Source organism: Trichoderma breve, chromosome 5, assembly GCF_028502605.1.
Source record: "Trichoderma breve strain T069 chromosome 5, whole genome shotgun sequence".
In the NCBI taxonomy this organism is placed as follows: domain Eukaryota; kingdom Fungi; phylum Ascomycota; class Sordariomycetes; order Hypocreales; family Hypocreaceae; genus Trichoderma; species Trichoderma breve.
Window position 1 is genome coordinate 1,206,063 of NC_079236.1, and position 24,096 is coordinate 1,230,158.

Genomic DNA, 24,096 nt, shown 5'->3' on the forward strand with positions numbered 1-24,096 from the left:
GCTGGAAGGAGTAAAAACTGGCGTGAGTTGGAAAAGCTCTATCGTCTCTCTGTCAGCATGAGTATTCTCTGTAGTAAAATGGTTCGGATGAAACCGGACCTAAAGAGCAAATTTAGTTTTGAATAAAGAAAAAGCAAAAACTTTTGATTCAAGAGACGCATAATAGCTGATCTAGTCAGCTCGGCTACCTAGCCTAAAAGCAATCATCTCGGCCGTCTTTCCATCAAAGCGGCAGCAAATCAAGTACCTTGCGAAATCCAGTGCTCCCAAATATCCATGACCAACCTATGCCTCAGATAACTAAGTGTGTAAGTATCATCATATGACCGATAAATATCGTCCCGTAAAGCCCATGCTAAATGCATCTCGCAGCAAAAACTTTTCGCCTGTGATCCTAACCTCTCGTCTTCATGCCGAATCTGTCCCAAGTAAATAACTTTTCTCCTTGTAATCCCAACTCCAATGAAAAGATTGAGAAAAGAAAATCCTCATATCCCCATCTAAAAAATATCACCTCAATTCTTTTTCTTGGACGAAGCTTTCGTCGCGTTTTTCTTGGCCGCCCTAGCCTTGGCTTTATTCTTCTTCTCTTCCATCGCCGCCTTTTTGCGGAGAATGTCTTCTTGAAGCTCCATCTCGCTCACATCCAGTGGCGTATGGCCATCGTCTTGCAGCGTATAATCGACATCCGCTGCTTTCTTCATCTTGAGGTTGTGAATGCGCGTATCCGTTTCATCCTCAGTTTTGAGTGTGACCAAATGAGTTGCCTTCAACTGGCCCATTCGCGTCACTCGTCCGAATGCCTGCTGCTCCGCGGTTTTGTTCCACCAGGGATCGATTATGATGACTCTGTTTGCAACTGTGAGGTTAAGGCACTGTCCGCCGCTCTTGAGAGTAGCAACCTAGGTGAAATGTATTTGATTAGACAAAAATAAGCCTTCGTAGAGGTGATAGTCACTGAACGCGTAAAGAAGAGGCGCTTACCATGATTTTGACATCCACGTTTTCCTTTATCGCTGCCAAAGCCTTGCTCTTCGGCCCATCCGCGAGACCGCCCCAATAATATACAAATCCGATGCCTAAGGTGCTGAGCATATAGCCCAAGATCTTTGCTGTTCCAATAAACTGAGTGAAAACTAAGAAATCAAAGCAAAAATCGGTAAGCCGACATGACACCACCGCAGAATCAGGAATTGTAGACACTTACTGAGAATTTTATCGTCGGGCGCTTCATGCAGCCAAGTGAGAGCGACAGCCATTGTCGCCGTCAGTCTTGCGCTTGGCACAGTGGGAACGTCTTCCAAGATTGTGCTGCAAACAAAGAAGCCGTTTGGGTCATCTCCTTGGCGCATTATGACGTTGTTGTAATCTTCGCCAGGCTCACGATAACTTTTGGCATTTGAATCGAGCTTGGTTTGCACGGTCTCGACATCATCTCCTGTTTCAAGCTCTTTACCGCAGCCTTTGTGAGGACAATTCTGAGAGTGTAAACCGGTCATTAAGAAATTCACACCATATTTTCTGGGTGAAGAATTTACTCACATGCTTCTTATCGCTTTGGAGGTCCTCATTGCCTGCCTTAAAGTTCGCTTTGTCGATTTTGTGATTCTCTTTGGCGGCTCTGGATAAACATTTGGTGCAGAAGATATGGCCACACTCTTGAAGTTAGCATGGACTATGTACGATAACTTAACTGATTTGTTTTACTTACGCCGTCGGCAAAAAGTGGCTGCACTGGTGGTTTATGGCAGAGAAGACAGTCACTGCTTCTCAATGCGTTCTCGGCACTCACCAATTTGAGTAGCTCCGTCATGTCGAAGTATTTGCCAAACATAGGTTCCTCTCGCTGTTGCAATATTTCGAGCCCTGTTTGGTATCTCAACATATCGGAATCTTCCCCAATGTTTGAGCGAATTTGCTCGATGATGGTTTGCTTCGATTGCACGTTTTCAAGAGCATCCATCAACACGTTTAGGTCCTCCAGTTCAAACGAACGCCGGAGAAGCCGCTCAATGCAAAACGAGTGAGAGATTGCTTGTCGCTTTCTCACTTGGCTGGCATGTCCTAATCTGCAACTCGCAGACTGAGCCGCAGACTGAGCGTCTTTGGCCTTCTTCTTTCCCTTTCCTTTGCTCTCAGTTTCCTCCACGTCATCTAGACTGCCTACTGCCGCTTCCAATTTGTCTTTCTTGAGTTTGCCTTGTTTCAAATTCTTAACGGCCTTGTCGTAGAAATTTCTCACAGCCCTGAAAAAGATCATTTAGTACATATGTTCCACACAGGGGAAAGTTGGGACGTTTGAAGAATGGGGGATGTCAAATGTACTCAATAATAACCTGTTCCTCTATTGATAAAGGAACATCAAGATTAACTTCTTTCTTTTCTGGAAGATTGATAATCTTATATCCCAGGAACTCATCATCCAGTGTCCTAGATTGTTTTAGTTTTTGCAATTATGCTACCAATCAAGGACTACCAAGCTGACCTTCGATACATGAAAAGGCTGGTTAACGCCTCAAATTGGGCATTTGATTTACCCTGTTGTTGTTAGTGACTCTCTATTCATGTTTTAGAATCTCATAAGTTCTTACCTTGGTGGTGTACATGGCCTTGAATTCTTTCATGGTCCATGTCGATTCACACTCTGTGAACTTAAGATATGGATACATCTCTGTAACAATTAGTGAAGAGCCTCACCCAGGTAATGATTCGAACTCTAGCACACACCTTCAGAACTGTTGGCCAGTGGTGTGCCAGTCAATGCCCAGCGATATTTTCCTGGTAGTGCACAACACGCTTTAGAAGCTAACAGAAAGAGCAAAGTCAGTGGTTAGTTGGCTTCAAACAGAGGCGATGATTACATACTGCGGCTGTTGACATTTTTGATGGCATGCGCTTCATCAAGTATGATCCTGTACCATTTGATCTTGAACATGGCACCAGCATGGGCCTCAAACTCGCGGCGGAAAGAGATATTATCGCTGTCATATTTTTCTTCGAGCTCTGCGAGGATGCCGTTACTGGGATAATTGGCTAATACGTCGCTGTATGTCGCGATGCTGTTTTTTCAGTCAGTAGAAATCCATAGGTTTAAATATTGACACAATATAAAACTCACACAATGAAAGCTCTTTCGCATTTGGCCATCAGGTAAGAATCCTGTGGATCATAAACGAAAACCAGATCCTTGACTGGCGCTTTGCAGTGCTTCTGTATGATCTGTCAGATAGGGAACCTTCATCAATTGGTCGTCTCTCAGTCTTCTCACCTGCGCTTCTTCTTCCCACTGCTTGCCAAATGTCTTGTTGGGCACAACAACGAGTGTGGCATTGCAAAACTTTTCAAGATGCTCATCATCTGCCTGATTCCCCACGATGCATGCCAGACTCATGACTGTTTTGCCCATCCCTGGAGCATCAGCCTGAAGTCCACCGAATGGCTTCGCTCGAGCCAGCTCCCTCTTGACCATCCAGGCTACAGCTGTGAGTTGGTAGCTGTCCAGGCCAGTCTCCATGCCTTTTAGCCTCCAGCGACCATTCACGGCTTCAACTCTTTTGTACCCAAATAAACTTGCAGCCTCGTGTAGATCTTGATTCTGCGTATTTTTGCGCCTGGTGTCACAATTTTGGGGTATCTGGGATTTCATCTGAGCAGCTGTCAGTTGGGCAAATTGCTGAGCATGAGTTGTTGCCTGGATAGGCTCCATGGAAAGCAATGAGCTCCCATCGGAAGTCGAAGAGCCGTCGTTGACTATTGAGAGTACACTGCCGTTTGCTGTCTTGAGAGTCTTGCGAGGGTCCGTATCATCTCCAGTGAGCTTCCGCTTGCGTGAATAATTTGCTCCAGCCTTTTTGCTTCCTTCTCGCTGCATTCTCTTGGCGTATTTTTTGTCTTCCTCTTCGTGTAGACGAGCAACAAATTCTCGTGCATTCGTGGCGTGTTTTCTTCGCGGCTTCTTGATCTTTTCCTTCTTCTCCAAAGGGCTGTTTGCCTGCTGGCCCATATCGCCTTCATCCTTTGGAGGAGATGAATCGCTTTCATCTACATAGTCAGAGTCGTCGTCACTCTCTTCACCAGGAGGATCGGAGAGATCCGAATCTTCAGCCACTGCCAGCGTGAGAATGCTGGCGATGTTCTGCTCAACAACGTCCCCTTGCTGCGCTGGATCTGCCTGTGAACCAGCTTCTCCATTCTCAGAAATTTGCACTGAATTCTCATTCGCTTCTGGTGTCTGCTCTTTCATGAGGACGGACTCATCATCTGCGCTTTTCGCATTCTCCGGTGGGCTTGCATTACTGGGCGATTCAGCGCCTTCATCTTGATCTCCGTAGTCAGAAAACCGATCCGCGCTCCATTGGAATGTACGTTTTGGGCCACCCAGGCCAGAAAGCTCTGGTTGGGCTTCATTTGTTGCCGGACACGAAGCTGGAGGAGAAGGATAGCGGGTGTGGGGTGGAGGTGATTGAGGAGACTTTGGAGTCTCCATGGTGGAATGCGTAACTGAATCCATCTATGATTTGGTCAGTTGAGCTATTTCATAGCATTTTGGAAAAGTAAACTATGAGGGAGAAGGGGGGGGGGCTTCTACTTCACCAAAATATAAAGTCTTGGGGTAATTTTCCCAGCAAATCACATTGAGCAACGGCTTGTAGAACTTGCGAGCGGCTACTCAATAAAATCTGGGCCAGGTTGAACGTGAAAGATTAATGGTGCTGGAAGAAAAGAAAAGAAAAGAAAAGAAGAGGTGAGGTGAAGATGAGAGGAATGGCTAAGTTGATCTAGAGAGAGAAGAGTTGATGAAGTGGTTAAGTAGGCAATGCGCGGGGCGGTGTAGAGAATTCACATGACTTCAGCAGAGCTGGCTATGGCAGGCAGCTGTTCTCTGAAATACAAGTATCATCGAAATGAGTTTCACCAGTTTTCAAGTTCAACTCAGCGGGAGTCGCGGTGTTGACAGCTGTCGGGCTACTTTGTTTATGGTGGAACTCACGCAAAGGTCTATGCAAGGAACGTAGCGCATATGTATGAAGAGAAGCATGAATGCACAAGTGATGGAACAGGTGGAATACATATTCAATTGCATCCCTAATGATAGATATTGGTATTGATGCAAGCTTATATGATACTCACGATATTGCCGAGTCCAGCCACATAAGCTGAGAACAACGGGTATCTTCCATCACGACTCTTTTCGTTTGGTAGCTCCACATACTTACATGCCGTATTTTAGCTTATTGTAATCGCAATCCACAATAACAGGCTTCTTTCAGATACAAGAAGTAGATAGTGCGCGACTGTTCATTACAACTCTAAGCGCAAACCATCAATACTTGTCCACGTTCCAGCTGCCCACTCTCTACAAGAAACATCCCATTTTGCATTGCTCTTGTTCAATATGAAACAAAAAATCGTCCGTGATTATTGAATATTTCGATGTCTTGAGGTTGTCTATAGAACCTTGGTGTCCTATGCCATTTAATTGTGCCTGTGGTCACCCAGTGCTCCTGGAGTAACTATATCTAGAGTGAATGCTGCGCTGTGAATGCAGTCTCATTCACAATAGACTATGACTCAAGATTATATCCGTTTCCATTAGAAGCACGTCCCCACTAGCCAATGGCACTGTAGATGATAATGTTTACCCCAGATGGAGATAATATGGCTATCACAAGCTATAATTGAGTGCCGATTCGTCGCAGTGTCAACCCTATTAGACAAATTCACACCTACCACACCTCTACACGTTTTTTTCCTCGGCCATGACAAGTATTCTACCTCGGGACCGTTGCGCCATGTTATTCTGACTTACCACGGCTGTGTGCATGTAGCTGGAGCTGTTGTAAGCCACGCTCAAGCAAGGAGTAAGCCGCCAATCTCGTCAATTTCGTTAATCTCGTCGGTCAGCCCAGTGACATATTACCCGCTGTGGGGTGAATTGGAATCAATAGCCCGAAACTAAAGCCATCTGCCTAGCTTTACGACATCTCAAGACTCATGATCTGACTATGTCTTGGAGGGCGTATATATCGGGGACTGATAACTGGTGATGGACTAAAAAGGGCCGCTCAAGTACAGCCAAGAAAATCCACGCGGAGTAAAACAAATACCTAGGTAATGGAAGCTTTTGTTCCCCAGAATGCAAGCTGCTCCATGGCGCGGAAAATTAAACCCTTCAGCTGCGTTAGTGCCCCCCTGATGAGATGTTTTTTGCTAGCTAGACACTCCTTTCTACGAGGGGTGCAGTTACAGCCCTTATCCAACTTTTTGCTTTACACAGCATGAAAACATCTCTATTGAGAGATGATATCGGGTATTTCGAGAGCGGGAGAATTTCGGACATGGCCCTACTTGAGAGTCCGAAGCCGAAACGCGAAGATTCTCCCCGGCGGAAAAGCGAAAGGCCGACATCAGTTATCCGATTCATTCCTGAGTCGCTTCCAACTGGTACACAACTCGTAAATGGATGATTATTCGTGCAAAGCGGACCTTCTTGGTCATATTTCTCCATGATACATGCGACTACCGATGCTTCATCTCCCGTGCTAGGCGAGCGAAACCCGCGAATGCTACCCTGCATCAGCCTTTAACATGTAAGCGGCGCGGCAAACTCTGCTGTGTTGATCCTTGAATGCCCGCCTTGGTAAGAATTACAATAGAATCTTGGTCACCGTAGCTATCCAAGAGCTTTAACAATGTGGATATGGCAAAGAATAGCGCCGGCACCTTGTCAGCGACATCTCGGTAGTGGCGCTCCTGAGCTGAAGCATCAACTACGCGCGGGTAAGCAAATCGAGTTAATCGATAGTGGGGATTGTTCTTGTTTCCAAGTGTGAAAGAAAGGGATGTCTCATTTATCGCATTTTGCCGGAGAGCGATGAAGATAGCGCGAGGCCGACTGTGTCTGTTTACGAGCGATCGTCGCTTAAACTGGAGAGACATTTGGTGATGTGCGCCGTCGACGATGAGATACCTGGTTAAACATGGAGCCGAGGTGTTGCTCGAAGCCGTCGTATGTTGACATAAATACATACTTAAGGAAGCTTACTTACTTCTATTTCACCTCGGTCTTTTCTATAGCAGCAATAGCTTATGATCGACAAGATAGCTATTGCACCATGAGAGACGTCTATCGTGTTCTGCTTGCCCCCAACTACCTATTTGGGGCTGTTGTGGTGGTGGGACTGCTTTATGTGAGTTTACACTTCCCTCTACCTCAGTTTGGAACTCCTCTAATCAACTTGCAAGTTGCTTGGCTATTACATTCGAAATCCCCTCTCTCAGGTGCCCGGTCCGTGGTATACCAAATGGACTTCCCTCATAATAAAATATCACTGGTTGCAGGGCAACCGAGCACGGTATCAGCATGAGCTACATCTCAAATATGGTAAGCCATCCCCTCTGACGAGATTACTGCGCTATGCTTTTATATGTCTTCAATTTTGCTAAACGGAACTTTAACCTCACAGGTCCTCTTGTCCGCCTCACCCCCAACGAAGTATCCGTCACCAACATCGAAGCTGTCAAGAAAATCTACAATGCTCGAGAGACGTACCGCAAGACATCCTGGTATGGCGACTTATCTGTCACAACGGAAAACCTCTTCAACACCACTCGTGTCGAGGTACATCGCAGGCTACGAAGGCTTCTCTCAGGCGCAATGTCCGAAACGTCACTACAGATTGCTATTCCCCAAGTGCAGTCCAAAGTTGACCTTGCGATACAAAGAATGGGCGAAGAAATGGAGAGAAGAGGCGCTGCAGATGTCATCAAATGGTTCCTCTTCATGGCGACAGACATTATCGGAGAGCTCTCCTTTGGTGACTCTTTCAGGACCTTGGAGATTGGCGAGAAGAGTGGCTACACAAAGGACTTGGAGAATCTGGGATTCCTTGGAGCCGTCCGCTCGGCTTTCCCGACATTCATTTCAATGGCGAAATACCTTCCCATTCCGTTCTTCACACGCCCACTCCAGGCAACGCGGAACATGATTCGTTACTCGGAAGAGTCCATTGCGCGTTATAGGAACCTTCTAGACTCTGACCCTACGAGTGTCAAATGGACCCTGTTCACCAAAGTCTTCAAAGACACGGACAAAGACGCTCTTACGCCAGTGGAGCTCAGGGCCAACGCATCAGGATACATTGTTGCCGGCAGCGACTCCACAGCCGTCACACTCACATACCTTGTCTGGTCCGTTTGTCGCAATCCAGCAGTGAGGGTAGCTCTTCTGAAAGAGCTGCGAACTCTCCCAGACGACTTTAATGCTTCTCACCTGCGTGACTTGAGTTACTTGAACCAGGTGATTGACGAGACACTGCGTTTGTACTCTGGCATTCAATCCTCTCTGCCGCGATATGTTCCCGAGGGCGGTGACGATGTTGCAGGATACTGGCTGCCTGGGGGCACGAGCATCTGCGCACAGGCATACAGCATGCACCGCATTCCCAGCGTGTTTCCGGATCCGGATGTCTTTGACCCTTCACGATGGGCATCGCCAACAAGAGAGATGAAAGATTCTTTTATGCCTTTCGGCAATGGATCGCGAAGTGAGTTTTCTTTGATCTCCGAAAACGTCAAGTTGTGTTATTTGCTAACTGAAAGTCTCTTTGACAGTTTGCATCGGATTGCATCTTGCCCGGATTGAGCTGCGTTATGCGACCGCCCGCTTCTTCTTGACATTTCCAGAGGCTAAAGTGTCGACGCTAGAAGGATTTTGCGATGAGGATATGGTTCCCAAGGTGTTCTTCTTTGAAGAGCCAAAGACTAAGCGATGTCTCATTCAGAGGTGTTGAGCGAAGAATCGAATGCTCCAACGGCGAAATTTTGCCTTGTCGATACTTCATGTGAATCGCCAATTAGCAAGGTGAATGCTGATATAATTGCTTACCTTTGACACTGCCTCTTTTTAAACCATCTGTTGGTAGAGGAGGTTGGGATCTACTTTGGATCTCTAAAATTAGCATCTCTACAAACATCTTGTGATGGTATATGCCGAAGTACAATGCATCAACGCAATGCACAACACAAAGGGGAAAATTGTCCGTGAGCAGCCACGCTACCTCAGCGGGATCAAGCCTTTGTGTGTTTTCGCATCATATTATATGGCATGATCTTGATGACATCCTCTGTAGGCGTGGATTCCATTGTTATAACGGTGAAACTATAAATAGCTAGTATGCGATGAAATAAAAGCCGGCCTTTGCCAGGGAACATGAAGTCGCTCAGTAAAATCCCTAGATACATTACGAGAAAAAACAAGCCATGCCTTCCATCGAATTCACCTCGAATCCCAATCGCCGCTATACAAGCGTCCAGGAGAATGGCGCGCCGTACCACATACCGGCAACCGAGTATTCGACAGCATGGGCATGTCAATGGACTGATCCCGAGTTTGGCGTCTTGAACGAACAAGACTTGGAGCTCATGAAGCATGTCAATTGCTCGTACCTTTCCTCTGGCAGACCACCAACACTGCTAGCATTGAAACAGCACGCACAGTCTCTTACAAATCTCATCAAGAAGATTTGTGTCAGCACTACATTTGGAATCATCGATGGGAAGGGCGATCGGCGTCCGGCTTTTAAGAAGAATGAGGCCTTTGATTGGCTAAAGAACCTCGACGAGCCGTATACGAACAACGACGAATTTCACCATATTCCACTATGGGCGCTGGCGAATCATGTTAAATCTGAGGACGAGGAGACCGGGATTGAATGCCACTGCCCTCTCACGGAGGCGCGCAGCTCGGAACTCACCGAGTCCGGCGAGACGACACTCCGCCCGTACTGTAGCCATCACAACTTGGTCATGCATGCAAACAAATGCCTCGAGATTCTAGATCACGAATATAGTGCGACAGGAGGCCTCTCTTCATTGATTCCATCTGCAAAAGAGGATGATAGTGAGCAAATGACTGCTGCAAAGAACACGATACTGGGGCAGATGCTCCTTCATCAACAACACATGGTTCAACGGATGCACGAACTCGAGATCCAGTGTGCAAGAGCTGTCGATATTCTGGAGGGAGAAGCTGTTGTGCCCATGCAGATGCTTCAACACTTAGGCCCAGAGGGACGGTTGAGAGGACGCGAGTTGACCTATGTGCAGGATCGATTTATTCTTGCCAACGCGGGGGAAGATGTCTTTCAATTTATACACCGAGTACTGGATACACAAGAATCCAAGTTTCAAGCCCAGGACCAGATTTCGTACAATTCAGGAGTCAGCGGCGAGCGAATGTGGTCGCAAACACCAAAGGGCAAATGGTATTCCCGTGGTTTCGTACCTGTCGATTTGACGGCGCGGTTTGTTCGTCTCAAGGGTTCAGGAGGGCAGTCAACGATCTTCATCATCCCGGTTATCGACCATCACCCCGGCACAGCACAAACTCGAAAGATGGAGAGTCAGCCAACGGTAGTATCTGTGGTGGCGCCATCTTGGCCAGAACGAGCTTCAGATCTTCTGAAGCGTGAGAACGATTATCTTCAGAGGGCGAAGAAGTTGGAAGATGAAAACGAGACACTCGCACGAGATAAGATGGAGATGCAGGCCAGCTTGAAGATTGCTTTGGCGGAGCTGCGAAGGACAAGGCACGAAGTGAACTTCTTGAGGGAGCATCTGACTGGGCAGTGAGTAACATGATTCGCAGCGAGATCGAAGCAATGAAGCGGCAGATGGCGAAACTGAGAGAGGAGCTGCCCAGGAAGTATCACCACCTCTTGCGGATTGACGACTGAGTGTGCGTTGTGTTGGGTGAAACAAGCAGATGGTTGGTCGGTGCGGCTTGCGGTGACAGTTTTCAGGTCGGACGAGATAGATTAGAGTGGAGATTAGCGGTTTTAGTCTTGATCTAAACTTCCGAGAATTGATTGTTTTGTTGTTGGTTGCTTGTCTAAAGTTGGAGGAGCGAAGTGCATGAAATAACGTTGTTGGTGATGGATGATGCCGATAGAAAGTGACCCTTATCAGCCGAAACTCCTCGCCATGTGCAACCCATCAATTCAGCACAAGCTCGATTCTCGACATTTCACCATAACGCCCATAACATACAATAAACGGCGAAATAGACGTCGCTAGGTTCAAGCTTTTAGTCAATGATGGCTATTTTGAGCGGGTTCCTTGCCGACACTATGTGCAGCCAGTTGTGCTTTAGTGTTTCTAGCATCACATCACATACTACATGTACATGGAACAATTCTACATCTACAGACCAGTAGATAACCTGTTATGACGCTCAGTCGGCGTACTAGAAAGTATCCTGAGAAACCCTTCAAGTAGTTGAACAAAGTAAAAAATGAGGCCAGGAGAATTTTTGGCGGATGCTGTCCAGTCACTTACATAGTCGCCTCCCCCAGTCTCTTGAGTCTCTGTATAAGGAAGTCTCAAGCAGAGGTCAAACGGGCTATTTTATAGGTCTTATCGCGGCGTGCATTATTTTGTCTTGTCTGACCAGGTGTCTACATTCATCAGAATGCTGACGTGGTTCCCAATGCCCAAAGTCCGAGTCAGGCTGTGAAAAAGGCTGTGTAGAGAGGGGTTTCTATATTCTAAACGCCGCTCACCATCGGTGTTTACATGTTGGTGTATTAGCTTTGCCTCTTCTTTTTACGAAGTAATTCTAATAAATGCCACGCTCCATTTCTCGCAAATAATTCAATGCTAATTATATGGAAAATATAATTCGAGTTACTTAACTATGGAGTCTAACTTCCAGGACATTATCCCTGGGAGCGATCCCTCGAAAGAGAGAAAACATCCCACAGAAGCCTCACATACCCGAACGATGCCAGAGGAGCCACCGTCTGTCGAGTTTCTATGTCAAGATTGCGCCAATCTGGATCTTTCAGAAGCATTCTCAGCCAAAGACGGTGCCTTTTACGACGCCCCCATCATCGCCCCTGGTTACTTTGGATACTTCAACCTCTGGGCCGTTAATGTTGGCCATCGATACCGAGTGACCAGAATAACGGACTGTATCCTATGCCAAATACTCTTCAATTCTCGGGCCGATGAAGGAGATTCTGAATTGGGTGGTGACGGCGACTGGATAAGAGCGGTGTCATTTTATGACATTTCTGGTTTATTTGCGTTCGCGAATGAGTCTAACGACTTTCCATTTCTAATGCTGTTTTCCAACAAATGGTATGATCTGTGGAAGAACAGAGAGAGAGTCAGGCACCATGTTCAACAATCCGGGTATGCAGCACTCCAACAGCTCAACCAGCAACACGCAGGACCTATATCACTAAAGGCAATACCGCCGGTATTTGATCTGGGCACATTTCAACATTGGTTTAGCTATTGCAAAAGTAATCATAGGTCACTCTGTCATTTTCCAAAGTTAGATTTGTGTGACATTCGCGTTATTGATTGCCAGGAGCAATCTATTGCGGAGCATGAGCCCGGCATGCCGTATGTCGCTTTGAGCTACGTTTGGGGACAGCCCCAGAAGCAAAGAGAGATGGGTGACGGAAAACAGCTACCTGCTCAACTCCCATTGCTTATCCGAGATGCTATGGTGATTACTCAGGCAATGGGATTCCGATACTTATGGGTAGACCGATACTGCATCGATCAAAACAACTCAACGGTCAAGCATGGGCAAATTCGGCAGATGGGTGCAATATACAGCAACGCTGAAGTGACTATAATCGCTGCAGCAGGCCAAGATGAGAATTATGGTCTATCAGGAGTAGGAAGAAATCGCCCAGCAACCCAAATGACCCGTGTTGGGGACGTTGCAGTAGTATGGACACTGAAGGACCCCCAAGCAGCAATCAAATCATCCAAATGGTCTACTCGAGGATGGACTTTTCAAGAGGCGGTCCTCAGCCGTCGCCGCCTTGTTTTCACGGAACAACAGGTATACTTTGAGTGCAACGCTATGAACATCTTCGAGAGCCTCGACATACCGCTCGATAGGTTGCACATCGACGACAGAAGCAAAAGCCACCAGGACGTGCGATGTGGAATTTTCGGCAGAAATCGTCAAGGGGAATTTGGCGGGGTTAATCTCGAAGAACAGGGACCGAATGAAGTTTTCGGTCGCTATCTGTCGAATGTTGAAGAGTATTCCACCAGAAAATTGACCTATGCCGAGGACTCCCTGAACGCATTTCGAGGTATTGCGCAACAGTTCTGGTACAGAAAGCACGCCGTTCACAACATTTGGGGGATGGCATACCGAATGGCACCAGATAAACGAACATCTAGTTTCGTGCAGTCACTCACTTGGCGCCACGCAAAGAATTGCTGGGATCTCTCACAGAGTCCACAACGGCGACCGCAATTCCCTTCCTGGTCATGGGCAGGATGGGAAGGCGAAGTCCGATATGAATTCATGTTCTCTAAGCATACGTCGTGGTTCGTCAATCTAATGAGCGCCGTTTCATTTGAGAATCAAATCGATAGTCCCATAGCACTGGAGATGATCGAGCCAAACCCTAATGAGACTTGTATTTTCCCCATTGTGATACTCACCGCAGCAGTCATTCCCTCAGAGCTCATTTCCTTTCACCCCGATGCAACTCCGAGGCAACACTGGCGGATAGGGGAATACAAAGCATTCCTATCATTGTCTTATGAGTCTGTGTCTGAATGTCAATTCGCCAACGATATTCATGATAGTCATACATGGCAATGCGTCTGTATCGGAGGGGTTCTCGGAAAGTCGTCGGTCATGATTTTGAAAGTAGGTGACGGCTCGGATGTGTGGGAACGGGCTGGAGTGTTTGCTCTTGAGTGCTATGCGTCCGACTTAAAGGACATGAAGGAAACCTGGGAATATAAATCATTTAGAGTTGAATAAAGGAGCTTTTGAACGAAATAGCATATAATTCAATCGTGCAGAGTTCTGCAAGGTTTGTATGAGTTGGAGGCAAGTGCATGTCATAGCGTCGTTAGTGATAGAGGATGTCCGCCGATAAGGAGAGAGTGGCCGCTATCCCCCAAAACTCCCCGCTATGTGCAATCCACCACACCAAGCCCGAGTCTCGATATCTTACATACTGCAACGCCCACCACATACTGTGCCCGTGCTCATACTCTGCACATTATCCTCGATGCTTCAGAATCTTTGTTGGTTTGGATAAATCTCTCCGGCTCAACGACCCGCAGACCCTGAAATCGTGCAACGTTCTGCAAGGGCCATGTCTGCCCCTGCATGCAGCTCGTCCCTCTCCGCACCATGGCCTCCCCATTCATAAGGCATTGTTTTCTTCAGCGAGCTCCATCGATCCCCCGAGTTCGAGCAGCAGCTCAGCGACGCCTTCACCTCGCCCCGCCGTTTCTGCTTGACGACTACACGCCAAGGTATCTTAGGCTAACCTCTAGAGACGCAGCCAAGAAGCGCTCGCTGGCCTACGCCCACCTCCGCAACTGCAATCTGTGCCCCAGACAATGCGGCGTCAATCGCCACGAGACGACTGGCATGTGCCTCATTGGCGATACGGCCAAGGTCAATGTCATAGCGCCGCATTTTGGTGAAGGTCCGTTCACAGCCCTCCGTCTGAACTCAAAGGGCAGCTGAAAAGGCTGTTGAATAGGCACTCGGCACTAGGACGCCGGCGGCACAAAGAAAAAGAGGCGTGCTAACGTGGGACTAGAGCCATGTATCCAGGGGCACAATGGTAGTGGCGCGGTATTCATGAGTGGATGCAACATGCGCTGCATCTTCTGCCAGAACTACGACATTGCGCACCAGCGAAACGGCATGGATCTCACCCCGGAGGCGCTGGGCGACTGGTATCTGAAGCTTCAGGAGGTGGGCGGCGTCCACAACATCAACATTGTGACACCCGAGCACGTGGTGCCTCAGGTGGCGTTAAGTGTTTTGCATGCCGCTGAGCGAGGACTAAGAGTACCGATTATCTACAACACCTCAAGCTACGACTCGCTTGCGTCTCTGGAGCTCATGGATGGACTGATCGACATCTATCTAGCCGACTTCAAAGTATGGGAGTCCAGCACATCTAAAAGATTGCTCAAAGCAGACGACTACGCTGCAACTGCCAGGGAGAGCATCAAAGCCATGCATAAGCAAGTGGGCGATCTGTGCTTTACGGGAGATGGAATTGCGAAAGTAGGACTCCTGATTAGGCATTTGGTCATGCCAGGAAAAGAGGCCGAAGGGGCAGAAATCATGAAGTTTCTAGCATCCGAGGTATCCACTGACTGCTTTGTCAACATCATGGAGCAATATCATCCAGACGCACATGTTGGGAAGAAGAGAAGAAAGAGACGATCATCGTCTGTGGCTGGAGACGAGCCGGCAGAAGGAGACAAAGAAGGAGACGAAGAAGTTCGATACAGCGACATCAATCGATCTGTGACGAGTGAAGAGATCTCGTCGGTGCGCGAAGCGGCTATACAGGCTGGTCTTTGGCGCTTCTGCGATCCTCCGAAACACGACGGTTTCGCAATCTGATGGCGCATGCTACGCTTTGTCCTGCTCAATCCACTAGCTGCGCTATGCTTGTAACATGTCGCCGAGCTCCTTTGTGCCTGCAAATGTCTATGTTCCACCAAATTTTCTATCGCCGTTCAATTACAGCCACGGACCCAATAATGCGTCGAGCCCAAGGTGAACCAGGCGCTATTTCAGGAGTGCTAAACTCAGCTCTGGCTGGATACTATATTCAAGGCTGGATTTGGTGGGCGCACAGATCAATTGGCGCCACTTGGATGAGCGTGTTGGTTCATCGCAACTCAATCGGAGAAGAGTCAACTCAACCCGCCAGGTTGTTGGTGGCGGCATTATACACATGTCTCAAAGCAACACGCAGGCGCAGTGCCCGAGGTCCGAAGCCACAGCACCGGGTCTTCGGGCCTGGTCCAGCAATTTTGTGAGAACAATAGCCAGATAGCGACGATTAATCCGGTCAGCTGTTTGGTCATCTAGCTCGACAATTGCTGCTCTTTGATGTCTAATTATTCTTCATAAACTGAGCAAGCCTTGCTGCTGCAATTGTTCACCAAAAACCTCTACACCGAAGCATTGCAACTCACAACTAATGGATTTGGAACCGATTGCAATTCCGGAGAGATCGGTGCGAGGACCTCGAGACATTTCTCCATCATCGTCGTCTCCCTCGTCCTGCCGTACCCTCTCCCTCGAATCTCGATCATCTGCATCAACAAAACCATCTTCAAGAGGGGCTTCTCCGGCAATCGAAAAAGAAAAGAGCAACGGTGCTCGAAGCAGAAGCAGACGCAACCCCAAGCAGACTACACCCTTCTGGAATCTCATGTTCCGCCCACGATCATATGAAGAGATATATGCCGAACGAGCATATCTTACAACATCTCTCCATGTGTGTTCGGTCAAAGTGATGGAATTGATCCATCGGTATGCCTTGACCGAAGAGGTTCTTCAAGCAAAGGAACACCCTGGGAAGGAGAGACGGAAGCTGCGCAAGCAAATGAGTTTTATCAAGGTCAAGTTTTCTGAGGCATCCCACCAGGAAAAGGCCATCGTCATGAGGCTGAGCGAGCTGCACATGGAGCAACTGGGAAGAGATGCTTGGGACCAAATTCACCAACGCAGAATGCTTGACTCGAATTTTTCGTCCAATACAGCCATGCCGTCAAACTCTCTGGAAACGCCGCTCAGTGCAACATCAAAGGAATTTGTTCCATCTGCCAGCCCACCAGTCCGTGCTCAGTGTTATGCATCAGAAGTGGAGAAGCCTTGGACCCTTGACACCGTAGTTGAGGATAAGGAAGAGGAAGAGCACGATGACGATGACGATGACGAGAGTCTGGAGGAGGATGACATTCCCAACGATGACGAAGAAGAAGAAGTCGTGACCGAGGCGGAAGGCCACACTGGGGATGAAGGTTTGTGTAATCATGGATTGTGGTTCACATACCAGGGCTACTCAGACGCCGAAAATATTCAGCTGAGCTCGTCCCACCTCATCGAGAGGCTGTCTTTATGCGCAGGGGAAAGACGAAAGAGTCTCCCAAGCCTTTGTTCCATTTGGCCCATCGCTGAAGGCAGAGGCTGAAATTAACAAAACCAAGAGAGAGAGAAAAGGGGACAAAAGGGAAGGAAACTGACAAAGGAAAAAAACATGGGCTGACAGGAGTTTTGCATCTGTCTGTTTTGTGTCTGCTTGGTTGTCTGGGAATGCATCAATCATGGGATAGGGAGGACATCATGGCGAATGTGAATGTACATGTACAAACGAAGACCGGATGATATTAACAATTATTGCTGGGAGGATTGTCTATGTTATAGTCATGCACTGCACTTATGTTCACTTTTTAATTTTATTCCTTCTCTTTCTACGCAAATTCTCCAAATTGACCGTCGTCGAACCCCAAGTTCTTTAGCGACTTTCTCTTTTCTTTAACGTCGGAGGTTTTGGGCGGCGGTGGGAGAGAAAATGAAGCTGCACCAGCGGGAGGAGGCGGCAGCGCGAAGGATTGCAAATCAGCCGAGCTCGAGGATGTCGATGAAGCTTCTTCGTCTGCGTGCTGGGGTCGTCGTCGGCCAAACTTGGTGCCTCCGAGGTTTACTGTGATGGTCTCGCCCTCCTTGAGGCTGTAGTCTTTGGTCTCCGTCTTGGTCTTTGCATCAGCCGGGTTCTGGCTCTGCTCCGTCTCCCACCCAAGACTCCGCCTGGCCTCCTGCAGCGACACCGCCAGATCGAAAGCGTCGGACCTCTCCTCAAAGCCAATCCCCAGCACGGCCTTACGTCCCTGGGGGTCCTTAACCGTGACGGCGAAGAAGCGGCTGCTGTCGACGACGGGCTCGACGGCGCCGCGGTCGTTGTAGGGCGAGGCGGCGAAGAGCGCGCCGGTGGACGGGTCCTCGAGGACGAGGTCGATCTTGATGCTGGAGGCGGCGTCCGGGCTCTCGTACGAGGTCTCGACGACGCGGAGGCGCGCGGTGAAGATGTGGCGGGCGGGGTCTTCGGTCCAGGAGGCGGCGGCGTGGCCGCGCATGGAGGTCAGGGGTGGGATGTTGTAGACGTGGACGGTGTTTGCGACGAAGAGGACGCGCTGGATGGCGTCGTTGGGGAGGGGCTGGCCGGTTGCTGGATCGATGGCCTCCATGGTGTTGTGTGTTGTGTTGTTGTTGTGTTGTGTTGGTGATGTGTATATAAAGTAGTTGAGACAAGAATTCAATGCAATTCAATGCAATTGGTATCTGGCGAGGGCTAAACAAACGGCAATGCTAGCGCTGAAGCTGATGTTGATGTTGAAGCTGGTGGTGATGCTGGTGTTTGTGGTGAAACAGCAGAACGAGAGAGAAGGTCAATGGGCGGTGGGGGATATCGCGGCCGGCGGTGCTACATGTCAGGTTAAATGTGTCGATGCTGTGCTGCTGCGCTACAACGATGGAGATGCTCTGGATCTCGACATCCATTGGGCATCCAAATCTGCTTGGGTGCCCTAGCATCATGAATCTGGGCGGGTGGAGGGGCTGATTTACAGGGGTCCCTACAGTGGCTCATGGGCGGCATGTACCACAAACCTTACCCCGCCATGTGTGGCTTGTGAGGTACCTCGAGCTCTTCCAAAGTTTGTATGGCGGCGAGCCAAACTTTGATATCTCCAAATTTCCTGACTCACATCAACAGCTCCAAAACTCAACATCTTTAGCATCCAGCGCATATTCTCTTCTACCGGATCACAGACTTTTTGGTTACCTTCTCACACACTCCTTGCGCACACAATGTCAGAATCAGACGCTGGTTTGTCTTCTCTCCCCTCGTGCGACGACGTTCCAACAATGTCGATACTGACCATCGCATTCTAGCCCTTGCGCAGCCAGTCTCGACTGAGCTTCCCTTGCGAACCCAGCCTGACGACTCGACCTTTGAGTATGCTCATCTCACTCCGTACCCAATGGTCAATCTCCATCGAGCGATTCTAACCCGCAACAGCATCGTCGCCACATACAGAGACCTTCTCGCCTCCGACCCCGACCTCACAAAGCCCGTCGCCGCCATCGAATCCCTCATCGCCCTCCTCAACACCGTCCCCTCAACCACCGTATACGAAACCCTCGACACCGTCAAGTCCCATTCCGACCTCCTCATTGCCTCTGTCGAGAACCCGCTGCCCCTCCAGGCGGGAACCGACCTCTTCCTCCAGTACCTCGTCGCTTCGCTGAAGCAGCAGGACGGCAGCTTCGACGCCGTACGGCAGCACCTGTTGCGCAATGGACGCCTGTTTGCGAGTAGGGCCATCGCAGCCAGGAATGGCATTGCGGAAGCGGGGTGGAGATTCGTCCGGGAAGGCAAGTGCGTGCTGACGCATGGAGCGTCACGATCGGTCACCGGGCTGCTGGAGCGAGCGGCCAAGAACAGCGAGGGCAAGTTTAGGGTCGTTTACGTGCGGGACGAAGTCCGGGCCGAGGAGAGCGATCGCGTGGTCAAGGAGCTGCGGAGCAAGGGGATTCCTGTGGCAGAGATTCCAGAGGCTGCGGTGGCGCATGTCATGGGCTTGCTGCGACAGGTTCACATGGTATTTACGGGTGCCGAAGCTGTGACGCAGAACGGTGGCATTATCTCGCGGATCGGAACATATCAGATTGCCAAGCTGGCAGCACAGGCCAAGATTCCGTTCTATGTCGCTGCCGAGACACACAAGTTTGTGCGCAAGTTTCCTCTGGACCAGAGGGATATTGGCTACCAGCAGGAAGTGTTGGACTTTTCGGCTACGGCACCAAGCAAGCAGCCCAAGGATGCTGTCGACTACACTGTAGGTTTTTCTTTTCCGCCCAACTCCTCATGCATTGCTTTTATTTTTGCCCTTGTCAGGTGTGCTGAACTAACACTGGTGATAGCCCCCGGAACTGATCTCAAACCTGGTAACGGAAAATGGTGTTCATCTGCCCGGATACGTATTTGAGCAGCTCCTCGATATATACGGTAGCTTAAACGGCTGAGAGGCGCAAAAGAATTGAAGAATTTCCACACTTGATTGACCGATACAATGCACCCAGAGTACGGGCCAACGATGGCTTTCAATGCGCAAGTTTCAGTGAACGTACCTATGGATGCATGAATTGGACTTTGTTGCCGCATCGGCATCGGCCGTGTGCTATGTGACGCCGTGGGTTTGGGGACAGGAGCATTGAATGCTTTCTTGATATCTCTATTGTGACAAGAACACAAACATCGGGTAGTCGAAATACTTGAGAGAATACTTGGTAGCTACCCCATGCTTCGTGTTAGACACCTGCCATTATCAATGCTATTCCGTTGCGTAATCTGTTACATGAGCCGATAAGGAATCCTTCGCAATAGGATCCCGGCTGTTTGCATATGCGTCACACGACAGCGGTATTAGTATTATAAGACCGTATCACTATGCCGAGGTGGAATCTCCCGGAGTTAATGGAGAATCGCCAATATCCTATACCGCTGAAAATTCCCATACGGCTGATTTTCTTCGACTTGATTTGTTGGTTTGAACGGTTGTTGGGCTCTGTATATATTGTAAGTGCCCAACATACAGAAACAGATAATCAACACATAGATACCACACTAAATTCATCAAGCATAGTGAGAGTATTCTCACCATGTCCAAGGATTTCCCTTTTTTTGTAAGTGGGTTGATGCGCACTTCTCGGGCCGCGTCTAACGGCTTTGAGACGGACAATGTTACCCAACGTTCCTCGACATGTAGAAATTCGCCGGCGAGAGATTATAAAAGAATTGCGTCAAGTATGGGACACGTAATATCATCTCGGATTCCTATATTTGACGAAGTTCAAGTCTGTGTCTCTACTTGGGAAGTTGTACAAGTTGTGATGCCCACGCAAAGCTGCTCCATCGATTTAGGTCTTCCAGCGCGATTAAGGTCATTCCTATCCGTGATGGAAACCTCAATAGCATCATCTCTTACCTTGTAAATATTCTATCTTATGAAATTATACAGGTAAGTGTGAAAGTGGGTAATCCGGAATGCATTTACCTATGTTGAGGCGAGTGGTTGCCGGATGTTTATTAAATTGCCGAGCGAGATGTATATGAACATTGCAATATACAACAGCAGCTTACAACAATACGAAACAAGATATCGATGTTACACTACCAGTAGTAGCAAATGAGATAAGAAAAGCGAATCTGACTCATTGTCATTCAGGGTTTTCAACTGCGGCTCGTAATTGTGGTAGCTGCTCGTTCTTTTCTCTCCTTCTTATTAGAGAAGCAAATCTCGTGGTTACACTTCCACAGAGTTGTCAACTCCGCAAAGCCTATTCACAGCTTCGCAGGGTAAGAAAGCAAGAATCGCCATCCGATTACTCAAATAACTCATACCACGTTGTAATAGTAAACATACCTAGCTAACCAACATCGTCCCACGAACCTCGAGACAAAATGGTTCGCGAATACAACACCGACACCACGGCCGACGATCTGCTCAAGGATCTTTCGGGGGAGATCAAGGGCAAGGTCATTCTCATCACTGGTGTCAGTCAAGGGACTCTGGGCGGCGTCTTTGTCGAGTACGTCGCAAAGGCTGCTCCCGCCAGACTCATCCTCGCCGGTCGTAGCTTGGCCAAGGTCCAAACAACTGCCGATGCCCTCAAAGCGTCTCATCCCGCCATCGATATCCGCACGCTTCAGATTGATCTGTCGTCACTTGCCGCGGTACGTGAGGCTGCTGCTACCGTCAACTCTTGGAAGGGCGTCCCTCATATTGATGTCCTCGTGAACAACGCCGGTATCATGGCTGTCCCTTACGCAACGACTGTCGATGGTTTTGAGCTGCAGCTTGGAAACAATCACTTGGGCCCATTTATCTTTACCAACCTCATCATGAACAAGATTCTCGCCTCTAAAACTCCTCGTGTCGTCAACATTGCCAGTACCGGTCATAGACTTCACCCGATCCGATGGTTTGACTACAACTTCCGAGTCAGTACTTCCAATCGTATCTCTTTAAGACAACAGGGATCATTTCTTGCTAATTAGCAGATTCTAGGACGGCGAGACGTACAACTGCTGGCATGCGTACGGACAGTCCAAGACTGCCAACATGCTGATGGCTATTTCGCTGGCTGAAAAGTTGGGATCCCGTGGCCTGACTGCGTTCAGTCTTCATCCTGGCACCGTCAAAACTAAGCTTAGTGCTCACATTGACTTTTCCGTCGAATGGCCAGAAATGGGTAGGCATTGAGTTTTGTTTTCATCGTATATCTATACCGTATTAACGATGTGGTCTAGTTGCGGCCGATCGAATGCTTGGAAACTCTGAAGGATGGAGGGACGACTTCAAGTTTAAGACGCTTGAGAGGGGCGTTGCTACTCACATCTACGCGGCATTTGAGCCCAGCCTGAAAGGTAACGACATCTCTCGCATCCTATTTTACGTTATAAATACAGATGGTATAGTATACTGACACATTTGATAGAGCACAACGGTGTATACTTGGAAGACGCTCACATCGCCGACCCTTATGTACAAACTGTCAAGCCTTGGGGTACAAGCAAGGTGGAGGCTGACCGTCTGTGGAAGTTGAGTGAGAAGCTTGTTGGACAGGAGTTTTCTTACTAGACGGTGTGACGAATTTGTATGAATGGAATATGCTGTAATGATAGCCTCGAATCTGAAGCGTATAAGACCGGTCTATAGGCAATCTGGAGCATGCGTGCTGAGAAAAGGACAATATTATGAAAGGAATTCAAGTCAAACGTCAATGGATGTCATCCTCGATGTGAACATATTGTCCAGGTAATCCTGTCGTTTCGACACTTTCCTAATGAAAGGCCATCAAATGACATGTGAATCCATATAGCTGGTACCAATTTAACAGTACCATTCATACAGTTTGAAGGCACCCTGAGCAAAGCTGGCATCGTATCCAAGACGAGAGCTTTCGCGCTGGTAGCTCATGTCACTCGGAATTCCGAGGCCAAAAGTCGAGCAGTTCCAGCTCATGGAATTCTCACCCACGAGCCATGTAGATGGAGTTACGGACATTGGGATTGGGAAAGTTGAAACCGACAACTTGAACACTAATCAAGCCAAGATCCAGGCAACTTGATCCGGGTGGACCCCCCATGCCCAGCTATTTCACAGTACCGGGGCCGTCAATGCTAGACACCATCTTCCGTGATTAGGAATCTGTCTGCTAACTCCGTTCCGCAGCTAGAGCCTTCACTGGCAGCTTCTCCCGTGGTTCAGTGACGTGTCGCTGGGCTGATGAGTCCACCATCTGTCGGTTCTATTGGAAATGTCGGGCAACTTTCCGCGAGTCACAGATAGTACAATGCTAATGTGCACCTATTTCTACTTTGAGATATTCTGTCCTTCGGGGTTCAGTCCGCCGTTTGTTGGTTTAGTAATACGAAGGAGCCACTATTCAAGGCTATGAATGCACTCCGCAATCATGCATGATTCCTTCATCCGAAGACAGTGGTGGGGGTTCCGATATCTTGAATCTGTCACGACGGGAATCAGATATGATTTCTATTGACTTGTGTCATACACGGCGCAATTACTCCTGTGTCAATCAGCCTAAGGCTTATATTAGATAATGCTCTCATTAACGCGGTAACCGAGTGAAGCTAGTTTCAGCGAAATCTCACTCCAGCTGCATGAGTTTGGCGAGGCTTGCGGCGGGGTCGCTCGATGTATACCGGAGAAGCAAACAATGAGCGCGATTTAATGGAGAATAGATGGGTAAAAGAAGGGGTCAATCAGAAAGAAATGGGGAGAGCCAAGCTTTCAATGGGAAATGGTAAATGGATGTGCAGAATAGAGGACATGTTTGTAGACAGACAACACATGGCTACGTCAAACATACATGTAGCCGCTGTAAAGTTTGCAATGCTCATTCATGGTGGAAATGGCGTTATCTCACTCTGCGCAGGCCTATATAACACGGCGTTGCTCCCGGTTAAAGCTTGCAGAATTCTAGTCTATAGAACCCAAATCTGCCAAGCGCGAGTCTCTCTGTCTATCCCGTCCCAACTTACATCTCACTACATCGACGATCGATTACAGCTCGAACCGAACGAAACACACACACGTACGCATGGCTCTCGTCATTCGACACCCGCGCGGATATTCGCACGGAACAAAGCGGAGCGGCTAAGACCGGCTGAGATGGGCGAAAAGATGACCGTCTCC

General features: G+C 48.5%; 9 protein-coding genes across 9 annotated transcripts; 7 read left to right on the top strand and 2 right to left on the bottom strand.

The window, feature by feature from the left end:
* Positions 1–515: 515 nt before the first annotated feature.
* T069G_08074 (type III restriction enzyme, res subunit domain-containing protein) lies at positions 516–4,486 on the bottom strand (the record flags this gene model as incomplete). Its single annotated transcript, XM_056175284.1, has 12 exons — positions 516–902; positions 985–1,136; positions 1,208–1,478; positions 1,543–1,656; positions 1,712–2,246; positions 2,326–2,430; positions 2,486–2,538; positions 2,592–2,671; positions 2,728–2,805; positions 2,866–3,059; positions 3,119–3,219; positions 3,269–4,486. 12 exons carry the CDS (start codon positions 4,484–4,486, stop codon positions 516–518), a joined length of 3,288 nt encoding a protein of 1,095 aa, XP_056026233.1.
* Positions 4,487–7,115: 2,629 nt separating this feature from the next.
* On the top strand, positions 7,116–8,792 carry T069G_08075 (cytochrome p450 domain-containing protein; the record flags this gene model as incomplete). Its single annotated transcript, XM_056175285.1, has 4 exons — positions 7,116–7,190; positions 7,282–7,384; positions 7,467–8,546; positions 8,614–8,792. The coding sequence occupies 4 exons, from the start codon at positions 7,116–7,118 to the stop codon at positions 8,790–8,792; spliced, it is 1,437 nt and encodes a 478-aa protein (XP_056026234.1).
* A 469-nt stretch (positions 8,793–9,261) lies between these two features.
* Positions 9,262–10,632, top strand: T069G_08076 (uncharacterized protein; the record flags this gene model as incomplete). Its single annotated transcript, XM_056175286.1, has 1 exon — positions 9,262–10,632. One exon carries the CDS (start codon positions 9,262–9,264, stop codon positions 10,630–10,632), a length of 1,371 nt encoding a protein of 456 aa, XP_056026235.1.
* A 1,063-nt stretch (positions 10,633–11,695) lies between these two features.
* T069G_08077 (heterokaryon incompatibility protein (HET) domain-containing protein) lies at positions 11,696–13,807 on the top strand (the record flags this gene model as incomplete). Its single annotated transcript, XM_056175287.1, has 5 exons — positions 11,696–12,262; positions 12,377–12,691; positions 12,761–12,873; positions 12,922–12,958; positions 13,025–13,807. The coding sequence occupies 5 exons, from the start codon at positions 11,696–11,698 to the stop codon at positions 13,805–13,807; spliced, it is 1,815 nt and encodes a 604-aa protein (XP_056026236.1).
* Positions 13,808–14,185: 378 nt separating this feature from the next.
* Positions 14,186–15,424, top strand: T069G_08078 (uncharacterized protein; the record flags this gene model as incomplete). The annotated part of the gene is made up of 3 exons (XM_056175288.1): positions 14,186–14,486; positions 14,604–14,638; positions 14,681–15,424. The coding sequence occupies 3 exons, from the start codon at positions 14,186–14,188 to the stop codon at positions 15,422–15,424; spliced, it is 1,080 nt and encodes a 359-aa protein (XP_056026237.1).
* Positions 15,425–16,010: 586 nt separating this feature from the next.
* On the top strand, positions 16,011–17,006 carry T069G_08079 (uncharacterized protein; the record flags this gene model as incomplete). The annotated part of the gene is made up of 1 exon (XM_056175289.1): positions 16,011–17,006. One exon carries the CDS (start codon positions 16,011–16,013, stop codon positions 17,004–17,006), a length of 996 nt encoding a protein of 331 aa, XP_056026238.1.
* A 280-nt stretch (positions 17,007–17,286) lies between these two features.
* On the bottom strand, positions 17,287–18,060 carry T069G_08080 (uncharacterized protein; the record flags this gene model as incomplete). Its single annotated transcript, XM_056175290.1, has 1 exon — positions 17,287–18,060. The coding sequence occupies one exon, from the start codon at positions 18,058–18,060 to the stop codon at positions 17,287–17,289; it is 774 nt and encodes a 257-aa protein (XP_056026239.1).
* A 622-nt stretch (positions 18,061–18,682) lies between these two features.
* On the top strand, positions 18,683–19,900 carry T069G_08081 (initiation factor 2 subunit family domain-containing protein; the record flags this gene model as incomplete). Its single annotated transcript, XM_056175291.1, has 4 exons — positions 18,683–18,701; positions 18,767–18,830; positions 18,894–19,713; positions 19,799–19,900. The coding sequence occupies 4 exons, from the start codon at positions 18,683–18,685 to the stop codon at positions 19,898–19,900; spliced, it is 1,005 nt and encodes a 334-aa protein (XP_056026240.1).
* A 1,438-nt stretch (positions 19,901–21,338) lies between these two features.
* T069G_08082 (short chain dehydrogenase domain-containing protein) lies at positions 21,339–22,518 on the top strand (the record flags this gene model as incomplete). Its single annotated transcript, XM_056175292.1, has 4 exons — positions 21,339–21,878; positions 21,946–22,129; positions 22,188–22,304; positions 22,376–22,518. 4 exons carry the CDS (start codon positions 21,339–21,341, stop codon positions 22,516–22,518), a joined length of 984 nt encoding a protein of 327 aa, XP_056026241.1.
* Positions 22,519–24,096: the final 1,578 nt, after the last annotated feature.